The sequence below is a fragment of the Phaethon lepturus genome, unplaced genomic scaffold (genome assembly GCF_000687285.1).
Source record: "Phaethon lepturus isolate BGI_N335 unplaced genomic scaffold, ASM68728v1 scaffold10403, whole genome shotgun sequence".
NCBI classification, from domain to species: Eukaryota; Metazoa; Chordata; class Aves; order Phaethontiformes; family Phaethontidae; genus Phaethon; species Phaethon lepturus.
The window spans coordinates 1,343-13,675 of NW_010528392.1; the positions used below are offsets into that span (position 1 = coordinate 1,343).

Consider the following 12,333-nt stretch of genomic DNA (forward strand, 5'->3'; position numbering starts at 1 on the left):
GGCACTAAAGGGCTGAGCTCCGTCACTGTTTTGGCCTGGACTTTTCCTTCAGTAGATCAGAGCTCCTATGCCATCAGAGCTCCTATGCCATCATGCTCTGTATGTGTCCCACCACCCGTGCATCTCAATAGTCACTTGGTGGCATCCCAGAGCTCTGAACAGACCCAGGGAGCAGCCAGAGCTTTATCTTCCCGAAGTGGCTTTGGGAGCCTGGCTCAGCTCTGCTTCCTGATCTGCAGCCCCAGCGGTGTGATGCAGAGCCACAGTGCTTTGCACTGGCATTGCCTTGTTTGTGCTGCATCCATTGCTACCATGGGTCTGGTGAAACCAAGAGCAGTTTTCCTGCCAAATAATGTCTGTGTTCATCCTTGAACCTTAGCCATGGTGGTGGGAGGCAAAGTGTTTCAGTTTAAGTGTCTCTGATGAAGGTGGGTTGTGGACTGGCCCGTAAGCTGTGGCAAAGAAGATGCAGATGGCTATGTTCCCCATCCTGCAGCCCTGCCTGTTTTGCAAGACAAGCAGTAACTGTGTCAGCCTCCAAATCTGCAATCTGTGTTAACTGTAGCAGTGAGATCTGGCAGGGCTTCCCTGTCATTATCATGCGTGACTTCTCTAAGATAAGACAGGAAAATTGTGACTGGGCAGATTGCTGAGACATGGTATCATAATTCCCTCTGCTTCCAAATTCCATCTGGATTACCGGTCTACCCTATAGTGAGGTCTTTCCATAGCAGCATCCTGATCAGTGAATGCCATAGCACCAGGGCCAAGACTATTTGGGTAGATGGAAATAGTTTTTCAGGCCACTTTCATACGTGGATCTGATCAGCATTTACAGTTGACCTCATTGGGTGTACTCACCTGAATGAACCATGACAGCTCAGCTGGATTTTTGGATATAAGGTCTACCCTTCCACCCTCAGTTCCCTCCTACATCTTTATTTCCATCTCATTTGTTTTCCACTTCTGCCATCTGCTGCTCACAAACACTGCTCAGCCCCATATCTGCCTTTTAATCCACCACTTCTCTTAAGATCTACTCAGATGCAATGAACACAATCCATAACCATCACTGCAGCAGGTGTGGCTCCTCCTTGTACTGCTGACTGGCCTAAGCAACACAGCTTCAACCTGGGAAAAGGTATTGGGACCCACCACTTCAGCTGCATTCCCTACAGCAACTTCAGAAAAAATCCCACCAAGTTTTATTGTTGAACATACAGTTAGATGACATGAAAGATCGCTGTGGTCAATTCAGGTCAGCTGTGTTCCTCCCAGCATCTTGCCCACCCCCAGCCTACTCACTTGGGGTCAAAGTCAGAAACAGAGAAGGCCTTGACGCTGTGCAAGCATTGTTCAGCAATCGCTAAAATGGTGTGTTACCAAGACTGTTTTGGTTACCAGGCTAAACTACAGCACCATATGGGCAGCTATGAAGAAAATTAACTTCATCCTTGATGATGCCCAGTGGTTGTAATGCCTGGTTCTGATGGAGGTTTTCTGCTTCTGATGGAGGCTTTACCTCTCATGGGACCTACAGCTTACAGATGAATTTTGGGGAGAGTTTAACCATATGGTTGCCATTGAGCAATCCCTGAGTACTTGGAAAAGAAAAGCTCAGTGCTGAAAGTTCCTAGAGCTGAACACTCTCTCCAATATGACTGACAGGAAAGGAACATTGCTTTCCCTCAAGTAAAGTCCACCTGGTTTTGTCATCCCCCTCATTATTTAAAACCCTGCCAGATATGTGATGACTGTATGCCAGACTTAGCCTCTCAAAGGAAGTATGGATGCTCTGATGTCCACTGGGCTCCTGCTTCTGGTTTGGGGTACTTGTTCTGCCAAGCGCTTTGACACAGCACGTGCATTGAAACAAAGAGGTAGAAACAAGGCGAAATCAGAAATATAAATATATAGAACTTCCGTGGTGCAAAGTAGTGTGAAATGACTGTAGGACTGCTTAGAGTAGAAAATCAGCGTCCAAAATACAGGATTTACACCTTTTCTTTTTTCACAGACTCCTCATGAAATATATTTGATCTGCTTTTCTGATTTCTATAGCCTCACCAGTTAATGTGAAAGAATTATATTACAAGGGTCCTGGAATGTTTTGTTTAGCTAAGAAAAATTAATACTGAAGTAAGCACACAGGTAAATCCTTCCCACTAACCACCTGTTCTCCACCTTGCCTGGGTCAGGGTTCTGCCCACACACCCTCGTGGCTGGCTGCCGTTTCACTTTGTTGTTCGGAGTCAGACTCATAAAACTCACCCAGTAGTAGCAGGGTGTCATCAGTTATCTTAATCCCTTACATTTCCGTTTCCATGCATGGAAACTGAACAAGAGTCTTGGTAAAGTATGATGTTGCTGTGTAACCTGCAGAGGAAAGGAAAGAAAAGGTGCTGGGAGAGATAAAAAGGCCATGGGTGTGCTTATCAGTCAGAGCTGTAAACTCATATGCTGCTAATGATGTGTTTTTGTGTATTTACAAGCTTTTTAAAATATGCTTTATTGCATTATTATGCATACATCGATATGTAAATATCTCTGTGAGTGTGTACTCATAAATATATATTCATACACACACAGAGAAATGTTTCAGCGCTTTTTAAAATTTGAAGCTCACAGAGTAAATATTGAAAGGCTCTGTGTGTTTTTCTTTCCATAAAAATGTAGATATCTACTGAGAAAACTCCATTGAAACCAAGCAAACATACAGTGGATTTTCCTTTTACTGTCAAATCTGCCAGCAGCAGAACACTTGAACTAACACAAAATTTACTATTACAAATTAAGTTCAGGAGGCAGCTTGTAAGTGGAGATTCAGACTTAAGCCTCTGTGGCATGAGCTCCAAGCTTTTAGTCACATTTAAGTTTTGCCTTCCCCCTTGCTTCCAGACTTCCACCAGGTGATTCTCACCTCTTTCCAATAGATCATTCAGCCAGAGAATAGAAAGCTCAGTACCTGTAAAATCCTCAGAGATTTGCAAACTGGGATCTTCACCGATTCAAACTTTGTCCCTTTTTGTCTTCTGTGGTGTCTGATCTAAATTTTCTTCTTCCGTGCTCCTCTTTCTTCTCTCTAACTTGCCTGTCTTTCCTAATTTTTTCTGTTTTTCAATTTCTATGACTTCTACTTCAGTCCAAGTTTGTGTTTTATGCTGAATAAAATTGTTCAGTGTGATGCTGGAGTTGGTGTTACCAGACTTGGGTTTCAAGTGTCAGATAAAGCTGAAAGACATTTGAGAAAAATTGCAAACTATGTGCCTGTCCTCTTGAGTCACAGCTGGCTCAGTGAGATAAATTAGGGGAGTGGTACATCCGGTAGACACCACTACTGTAATACTGTCATGCTGCAGGACTGCTATGCTGAAATCTGTTTCCTGCGAGACATCTGTAGGGAGCTAGCTCCCTGCTGCTCTATCCACCTCTTGGTCACCTAGTGTATACCCTGCACTTCCTCTGCGAAGAGTTCTGAAGAAACTGTGAAGTTTCTAGATGATTATTCCCTGTGAATCTTGTCATATGTATACAGCATGGCTCTACTACCACCAAAGGGATATTATTCTAAAGGTCTAAGGAACCTGGTGGGTAAAGGAGTCATGCGTGGGTGTACATCCACCGTTCTCTGTGCCTTTTGCTGTGTATGTTCCTCCAAAATGCATTTGTGTTCGGGAGGTATGCATATGAGGGTGGTAGTTATTTAAAAAAAAAATCAATTTGCTGGAGATATATTCAGATGTTACCAATAGCTCAGCATTACGAACCACCTTCACATTTATCTCTAACATTATCTTAAGCAAATTCTGTAAGGGGAGGTAACTGACAGCATGGGAAATAAAAAAAAAATTTTGGTCACACCTGTTTGAGTAATATGAGGTCCCACCCATATATATGACACTTGCTACAGACATTTAACTACTTAAAGGCATTACTGCTGTTCTTAAAGGCCAAAAAAGAATTTTCCCACCAAGATATATGACCCTTCTGGAGATTATCATCATTCTCTGAAGCACTGAAGTTTCGTCCACGCAGACAGGATGTGCAAGTTCTTCTAGAAGCGTGAAAATTCACTTGAGTGGTAACCTTGTCTTTCTGATTTTGTTAGGGATAAACCAGCTGCTGGAGTTGGAAGGGATTCCTCTTCTCACATTAGGCTGTTGTGAATGACAGAATGACATTTCCCTTTTTTTTTTTTTCTTTTGGTTTTCCACCATCTCATAGAGCACATTCAGCTTTCTGGAGACACTTGGAAATGTGTTGCAAATTCCCTGCTTCTGCTTCGACTCATTTTTTCTCTCACTGCTTTCTGTGGCACATTGCTGGTTTTATATCAGGAACTACTGCTATTGAGCACTGCTGCTAATCAAGCCATTCTTGCAGGTCAAACTAAGCATCTCAAAGTCTAATTTAAAACTGCATATTTGTAAATATCTACTGCAGAGAGAAGGAAATTAAGAGAATACTACAGTATCGATGCATTTCTGACCTTACTGCGTATCATGTTCACAAATGCAGAAACACATTAGTCAAACACTTTTTTATTTGTTTCAAGAAGTTTCAGAGTGTCAGAGTTGATCCCATTCACTCTTCCTAAGGTATGAACTAATGCAACCACTAGGGAACAATTCTGTGCTGTCAAGTGAGTGGTGACCTTGCAGCAGGAGAGGCCCTGAAGGCAGATGCTGTGTTGGCACTGTAATGCCTCATAACCTATCATGACTAGCCTTCTCCTTCACAGAGGGTCCAGTGCCTGAATCCCTCTTCCTCCCGCGCTCCATCATTCATGTTCACATCTGTTTGTTCTGCCCTTGCAGGAAACTGAGTATTTTTGACAGTAGAATATTGAGAGCTGGCCATGGAGAATACAAATAAATCACTCCCCTCCCCTAGCTTTACAATCCTAAATCAGACTTGGCATTGAGGAAGGCAATGGCTTTGTCCTCAGGGAGTGCACATTACTGGATGAAGGCTCACTAGGGATCCATTTCTGCAGCTTGGATCAAGCCACAAAATTATTGTGTCACAAAACCAGAGGAAACTGTAAGTGATAAAGACTGACTCAGCATAGTCATCTCTAGCTAAGACATATGAAGAATTCTTTTGTGGTACTTCTACTCTGCAAGCCAGTGTTGGTGTGTCAGTCGGAGGAAAGCTTCTCACTAGCAACTAGCATTTGTTTCACTAATTTTTCTGATTAAATGGGAAATATTTTTTGCTGCATCTTGTGTGAGTTACAGAACAGATCACAGGAAGGTGATGCCCAGTTCATAATGCTCAGTAGATTTCTCAGTGCACTGGAAAAAGCCTATTCTTTTTATATCCTTCAAGGAACTGAACTGTCATGACCAATAGCTTTTGCAGATACTCACCAGCTTGCTCAGATCTTGCTTTCAGGGTGACCACGTGAGTACAGAGCTCTTCTCCGTCACGAAGTTTCATAAATATCTGGGTGTTCCCCCACAGCAAGCTGTCTACTGCCATAGCTCTCCTGGATACTGGGCAGCTTGCTTAGAGTTAGCCTGAGAATGTCTGCCCAGTCGCTGACCACAGTGGCAGATGTGTCCTCACACTCATTGAGGGTCTTCCTTGCTTACGTGAGGACCCAGGTTCAAGGGTGCGGATGGTCCTCGGCACACCACAGAATGGTCCCATGAAGGAAAATGGCAGTAACCATCACCACCTGCTGGAGATCCATAAAGTCACAAGCTTTTGCAGATGACATCTGTTTCCCTTTCTCCACTGCGTTCTGCTCAACTTTTTGATATATCTGAGTGCCAGAAAAGTTATCTGCCATGCCACAGCTATGTGACTTGATGCCATTTGTGTAGATGCTCTTTCTGTCTTGAGGTGACTAGAGAAGAATTGCTTTTCTATTTTGGGGCTAGTGGCAATAAAGAGATAATTTCTGTTCTGCACTGCAAAAAAAAAGGGCTTACCTTTTAATTCCAGCTTCTGGCAGGCAACCTTGTCTACACCCCCAGATCCCCTTCTGAATGGGACTCACCCTCTTCAGCAGTCTTTTGCTGCCAGGAACTTGCTTTCGGTTTCACCCAGTGACATAGTGTATTTGCATAAGACCAAGTCACAATGAGGAAACATTCAGATGAGTAACATTAGTAACGTCCAAGGTTCAGTCTTTGGGAATAGAAACTGAAACAAATGTAAGACTAATAAAGGGACTTCCATCACCCAAGAGGTGACAGACAAATCAAGAAATATCCATGGCCGCTGTCACTGATACAGGTAAGTACATGTATATGAAAAACAGGTCTATTTCTCCATAGTCAGTGTTGATATTTACTGTAGTTGTATTTAAGGAACTGGTGAGTACAGACAAATGTGTGTGTGTGCTGGCACATGAAGATGCATAGGAGACACTTGTGAATTTGTATGTGTTACCTCTTTGAATGCATTACCATGTCTTAAGTCTTAGGTCCAGCGTCAAAACATCAATACAATTTTGTTAACCCTGATGTGGCATTAGACAGGAAGAATTCAAATTCCAAAAGACTACTTAAAGTTAAAAGATATCTCAAAGGCAATTAAGAATGGAGCAAATTAGTTGGCATATCTTTTCACCTATTTTTTTTCAATGCAATAAACAGCTAGAAAATGCCTCTTAAAGAATCAGTGCAATAAGGCTCCTAGCTGATCAGGTCTGTTTTTGAAGACTGTTTTATTCCCACTGAAATCTAATTTCACTCATAATTCCTCATCTTAAAGAGGTGTGAGCTATGGAAAGAGCTATGGAAAAGTGCCTTTACTATCTTAATTCTAAGTAAATCCATTATTTTCTTTAATAAAATGAGGTTTCTTAGATCCTTAAGCTTGCTATGGGTGGATTTTACGGAAGAAATAACTAGCCTTGATCACCTGCAATTGTTTTCATCTAGACCCTCAGCTGGGAAGGGACGAATGAATCATAGGGTTGAACTTCTTTGCCACTATGAGAAATGGTGTAAATGTATTATGTATGTATATGTAAATGTATACGTATATAATCAGGCAGGTCTGTGGTGCCACCCCATAGGTATTTGTTAGTCAGAAGTCACCATCCTTTCTGCACTGATATTTTCTCATTGGCACTGATATTTTTTCAGCTTTTGAAACAGTTTCATACTGAGAAAAGAAAGAATCACTGGCTGTGAAAATGTTTTTGTCTAGATTGACATTACAAGTACCAACAGGAAAATAGCTCAAGTTTTGCCTAGTAGAAGTGGTTTGGAAGATACGAAGGGTGTATTGATTCTGCTCTTTGATTAGTCAGGGAAAAGCAGATGCTGTTGAAATCAGTGAAGTTAAACTTAAGTGAGATCACCGTCAACCGTAATATATTGAAGTGAGCAAGGGTTCATGTACAGCTTAGTTTAAACAACCATCAAGTTTCGCTCCCAGGTAGAAATCCACCACTCCTGCATCCCAGAGTGTCTACCTGCTGTGCAGGGACTACTTATTAAGCCCTTCTAGAGAAAAGAGATTTGGCAGGGAGTATATAGACTGAAAGGAGCCAGGGTAGGAGGTGTAGAAGAAATTTTGCTTTCTGATGACTTTCTGATCACTCACACCCATATGACTCACAAATCTTTTCTATACAGGTCCTACACCCAGCGAGAACAACCAAGGGTAAGAAAGAGTTACAATTCTATCACTGTGTGCTGCTTGGGCTCCATGGCAATTTCCAGAGACAGGCAAAACTAAAAAGCCTTATGCCTTGTTTTCCTCTTACCATTCCTTTCCCCAATCTTCCTTTCTAGTTGCCTCACTGCTTTGACCAGAGCTGATCTCAGAGTGGTGATGGGGTTGCTTACCCTCCAAACACCTCTCAAAGAGGTGCTGTGGGTGTTTCACCAGGGCCACTCTAGGGAAATAATTGTGGAGCCTTCATCAAATTCCAAATTTAGATCATTAGATTGCAACATTCTCAGGAAAACCTGAGAGTGGGAGGCTTGGTTGGTGGTGAGAGCAGGCAATGCACAATGGGACCAAATATCACTGAAGTGTTGGGATCACAGTACTGCTGGTACTTTTGTCACAGGTGGAAGATACAGCCAAATGACTTCAAAAGAAATTATTCACCTGGCCAACATCCAAAGGTGGTATACCTGCTGTATGAAATCAGGTGGAGCAGAGGTACCACCTGGAGGAACTGGTGCTCAAACAATTCTACCCAACATGCTGAAGTCAACTTCTTGGAAAATTGTTTCAAGGCCATGCCATCAGTCTTTTGCTCCATCACCTGGGTCCTATCTACTACCCCCTGTGGGAAATGCTCCAGAAGAATTCAGGAGTTCCTGAGGGTACATCCCAATGTGACCTTGGAAATATACGCAGCCAAGCTGTTCAAGCACCTGGATAGGCGTAACCGGCAAGGTCTCAGGAACCTGGCAATGAATGGAGTCATTATACGTGTCATGAATCTTGCAGGTAACCCAACTACTCTTTGGCTTTGTCTAGGTGTGGATTGAAAGTTCTGGAATTGTGTGGACTCTCAGCAGTTGTGCTTTGTAGTAGTGGCGATGACTGGCATTGGGGAGGACTAGTGAGTGCAAAAATGCCTTATTTCTTCCCCAATCCCATACAGCAGCAGGACCAGCATGGTCATTTCTTCCCACCAAATGTGAACAAGGAGAGTTATGTCTTTCTCTAACTATCCATGCCTCCTTTATACACAGTGAAAGATCCTGAGTGTAAGATAGAACCTATCCCTCCTTGCAAATAAATGTAGATCAGCTTGCCAGATGTAGCAAGTAATTAGTTTCCCTTGATAGCTGGAGAACAGAAGGAGACATATCTAAAGGAGACTTTCAGATGATGCATCACAGAGAACAATTGTGCCTTCCATGTGTGTTTTTTGTATGTATATCTTGCTTGCCTGTTGATGTTTGGCTGTAAAAGTAGTCCAGACAAGTAGCTCACAGAAAGTAATGTACATTTGAAGAGATGAATCTCATGTACCTGTCTGGATACTTACTACTGGACTGTGCAGCTACAAAACCTACCAGGTCAAATGTAAACTTAAAGCACACTGCTTATCTTGGAGGACCTGTCTCTGGGATACTACCAGAGCATTGACAGAAGTTCTGGCCATCCTATCAGCACTAAGATCAATATGAAACTACTAAATGTTAGGATGTTCACTCCAGGTTTTCTGTGATCATTGAGATATGTCAGATTTGTGATTGAAGCAACAAGTTTATTGTCTTACCCAAAGCTGCTGTGGTCAAGCACAAGGCTGCCAAAAGATATGCCTGAACAGCCATGATTGCATGTGCCACTTCCCTTTTCGGTCCCTCCCAAAGCAGCAGCCTGCCACTCACTGATTCCTTCTCCCTTGGCCAGGGTGCTCTGGCTTTATGCCCTGATGTGCTGTGATAGGGTTTGCGCAAACAACCGTAGTGATCTCTCTCTCTGGCCATTCCCCTTTTTAAACATACTGCTATTTGTAGAGTTTTGGTTCCCCTTTCCACTAACTTATTTGTATAGTTGCAAGTCACTGTTGGTCCCTTGCATGAATACCCTCAGATGAATATCTTTCTCCTGCCCTTTACCATTGTCTTACTGAGAAAGAAAGGACTCTCTGACATATTCATGAAAAAAGCACCAGGCATGCTTTCCATCAAGAGTGACTGGATGTGTCTCTTCTCAGATTACCGTTACTGTTGGAAAAGATTTGTTGCATACCAACATGGAGAAGATGATTATTGGCCGTGGCACTTTGCTTCATACATCTTTCTGAACTGGACAGAGCTGCGTCATATCCTTTTGGTTAGTAGGCACTTAAAGAAAACATTGAAAGTGAAAAGTAATGCAAAATCCTAGGAGAAGGAGGTTTGGAGGATCCTGCAATGATATTAGCAGAAATATTAGAAAAATAAGCATGGGCTTGATGTTGCATGAACAGATGGCCAAGCAGGCAAGAGATTGCCAAGGACGGTGTTGCTACATTGTGCCTTTGTGGCCAAGAGTAGAGATGAGATTTAGCAATACTCTCAGGTTTTCTTACTAAGGAAAGGGTAAATTATTTCAACTCTTTACATGGATCAGCTATGACTTCATTAGCTTGCAGCTTACTGGAGCTATTTGATCCCAAAAGCTCATTCAGCTGTGTAAACATGATTCACGTACACTCTTTTTGCTTCTCAGGACAGGGCCACTGATTTTAGTTAAGTTCTGAGCAAGTTCAAAAGCCCAGAGGGGTGGATTCACTTTCAGGATCAGAGCTTACAGATAGGAGTATCATATGACTGAGCTCTGCATTCCCTATTTCTTGCAATCCATTAGACCTCATTTCAGTTTTGTCTACCCCAAACTTTACATAGGCCCTTTAATAACCCAGGACCTGACCTTTCTAATTCTAACTGTCTGAATAAGACATTCAGGTGACAGGATACACAGTCAGTGGCATTATCCAGTCAGTCAGCTGATCTAATAAAGTAGTTAATGTGTTGTAACTGTTTATGAGGTATTTTTCCTTTGGCTTCCAGCCTCTCTGAGTCTCCTAACGACTGAGATTATTAAATAATTTATCAGCTTAAGCACAATCAAATGCATAGTGTGATGCTTACCAGGGAGCTGAACAGAGCTGTCTGCTAAATGCTTGTGAGTACTGACAAACTACAGCTGACTCAGCACAGTTCCCTGGGCAGCAGTACAAGGTGAATATGACCTTCAAGTCTTGGTTTTAAAGAGCCAGCTAACAAATGACCTGTCCCTCCCTGTGCTCATGGCAACCTTGTTGATTACTGCAGAGTCCTGGTGGCTAGGGACCTTGCACTGGAACACTCATGCTGAAAGTCAGGCACTTGCTCAACTGCTTTGCTGTCTCAGCCAAACTCAAACCACCCCTAAAATGAAGGCAAACAGGGCTCGTCATCAGTAGTTCTGACTAACCACCAACCCTCCACAGGAGGAATGGGAAGGTCTACGTGCTCAGCCCTTGTGAACACCCAGCCCTATTGTACTAATTACACAGAGGTGTAATGAGAAGAGTAAGTTCCAGGCACATGCTTCAGAGAAATATGGATCATTGTGTCAAGTGCTGGCCTTCCTGGCATAAGAAAGACAGAGGAACCAGAGAGGGCTTGGTGGAGTACCACCTCAATGGTTAAGGGGCTGGAGCACTTGCCCTACAAGGAGAGGCTGAGGGAAGTGGCTTTGTTAGACGTAAAGAAAAGAAGGCTAAGTGGGATCTAACCATAGTTTTCCACTGCATAAAGGCAGTGAAGACAGAGCCAGACTCTCCTCAAAGCTGCACACAGGGAAAATGAGGCAACATGCACAAGCTGCAACAAAGGAAATTCCAACTGGACAGAAGGGAAAAGTCTCCCCTGACAGCAGTGCGATACTGGAACAGGTGCCCAGAGAGGTTGTCAGACTTCCATCCCTGGCGACATGGAGAACTTTCCTCTGAGCTGCCTGATGGAGCTTTGGAGTCAGCCATGCCACAAACATGTCGTTGGACTACAGCCCTCTAGAGGGCCTTTCTAACCCCCAAATTCTGCCTTTCCATAGGCGCTTGCTTCCCCTGGATTCAGCTATGCAGTCTGCCATCTATTAAATGCTTCTGTTCCTGAGTGGTCTGTCTTTCTAGGAGGGGTTTACATGGCACAGTAAATTCCAAGGTGCTACCCTGTTGTCTGGAAAGCTGTGTCCCAAGGAAGATTACCTAACAGGCTGAAGTTGGATCAGAGTGATGTCTTGGACTAGATGCTGTATTTTCAAACTCTGGATCATGTTGAAGAGACAACTTAAGCTTTTGGCATCTAATTTTTAATGTTCATGTTTCTTTCTTCCTGCTAGGGGCTTCCTCCATTGTGTGCAAAATGAATAATAACGATAAGCAGCAGAATGCTCTCAAGCTCACTTTGTGCATCATATGTTTATTTACAAGCCTGGAAAAGCCAGTCCCTGGCAGTCTTTTCTACTATGGCCTTGAACTATGAGCTTCATACTGCCACCAGAGAAGGCTCTTAATCACTGGCTGAATGTTGCTGAGTATTGGATGCAGCAGCAGGAGCACGTAAAAACAGTCAGGAAGTTCGGATGATGCAACCAGGCAGCCAGGACACAGTGCTCTGGGTCTTTACAAGGCTTCCTGAGAGTCCAGTGGGGATGGGGACCACGCCCCAGGATCAGGCCTTTCACATCTACTGATTCTGCAATCAGATTCTGTGAGTACCCTCTTGAGAAGCCAGAGAGTAACATTTTTCCTGCTCTGATCAGTTCCAAAGAAGTAATCAGAACAATGCATCCTGGTTTTGAGAATTTCTTATGAAGATCACTTTTATGGCTATGTGTGTATGTTTCAGAAAATGTTTCATGCTATTATTT

General features: G+C 43.1%; 1 protein-coding gene across 1 annotated transcript; it reads left to right on the plus strand.

The window, feature by feature from the left end:
• The first annotated feature begins 8,213 nt into the window (after positions 1-8,213).
• Positions 8,214-10,160, plus strand: LOC104618144 (C->U-editing enzyme APOBEC-1-like). The gene is made up of 2 exons (XM_010283665.1): positions 8,214-8,427; positions 10,147-10,160. The coding sequence occupies exons 1-2, from the start codon at positions 8,214-8,216 to the stop codon at positions 10,158-10,160; spliced, it is 228 nt and encodes a 75-aa protein (XP_010281967.1).
• The last annotated feature ends 2,173 nt before the right edge of the window (positions 10,161-12,333 follow it).

Excerpts from the sequence above, each read along its gene's own strand:
- LOC104618144 (XM_010283665.1), top strand. The coding sequence starts at position 8,214 with ATGCCATCAGTCTTTTGCTCCATCACCTGGGTCCTATCTACTACCCCC.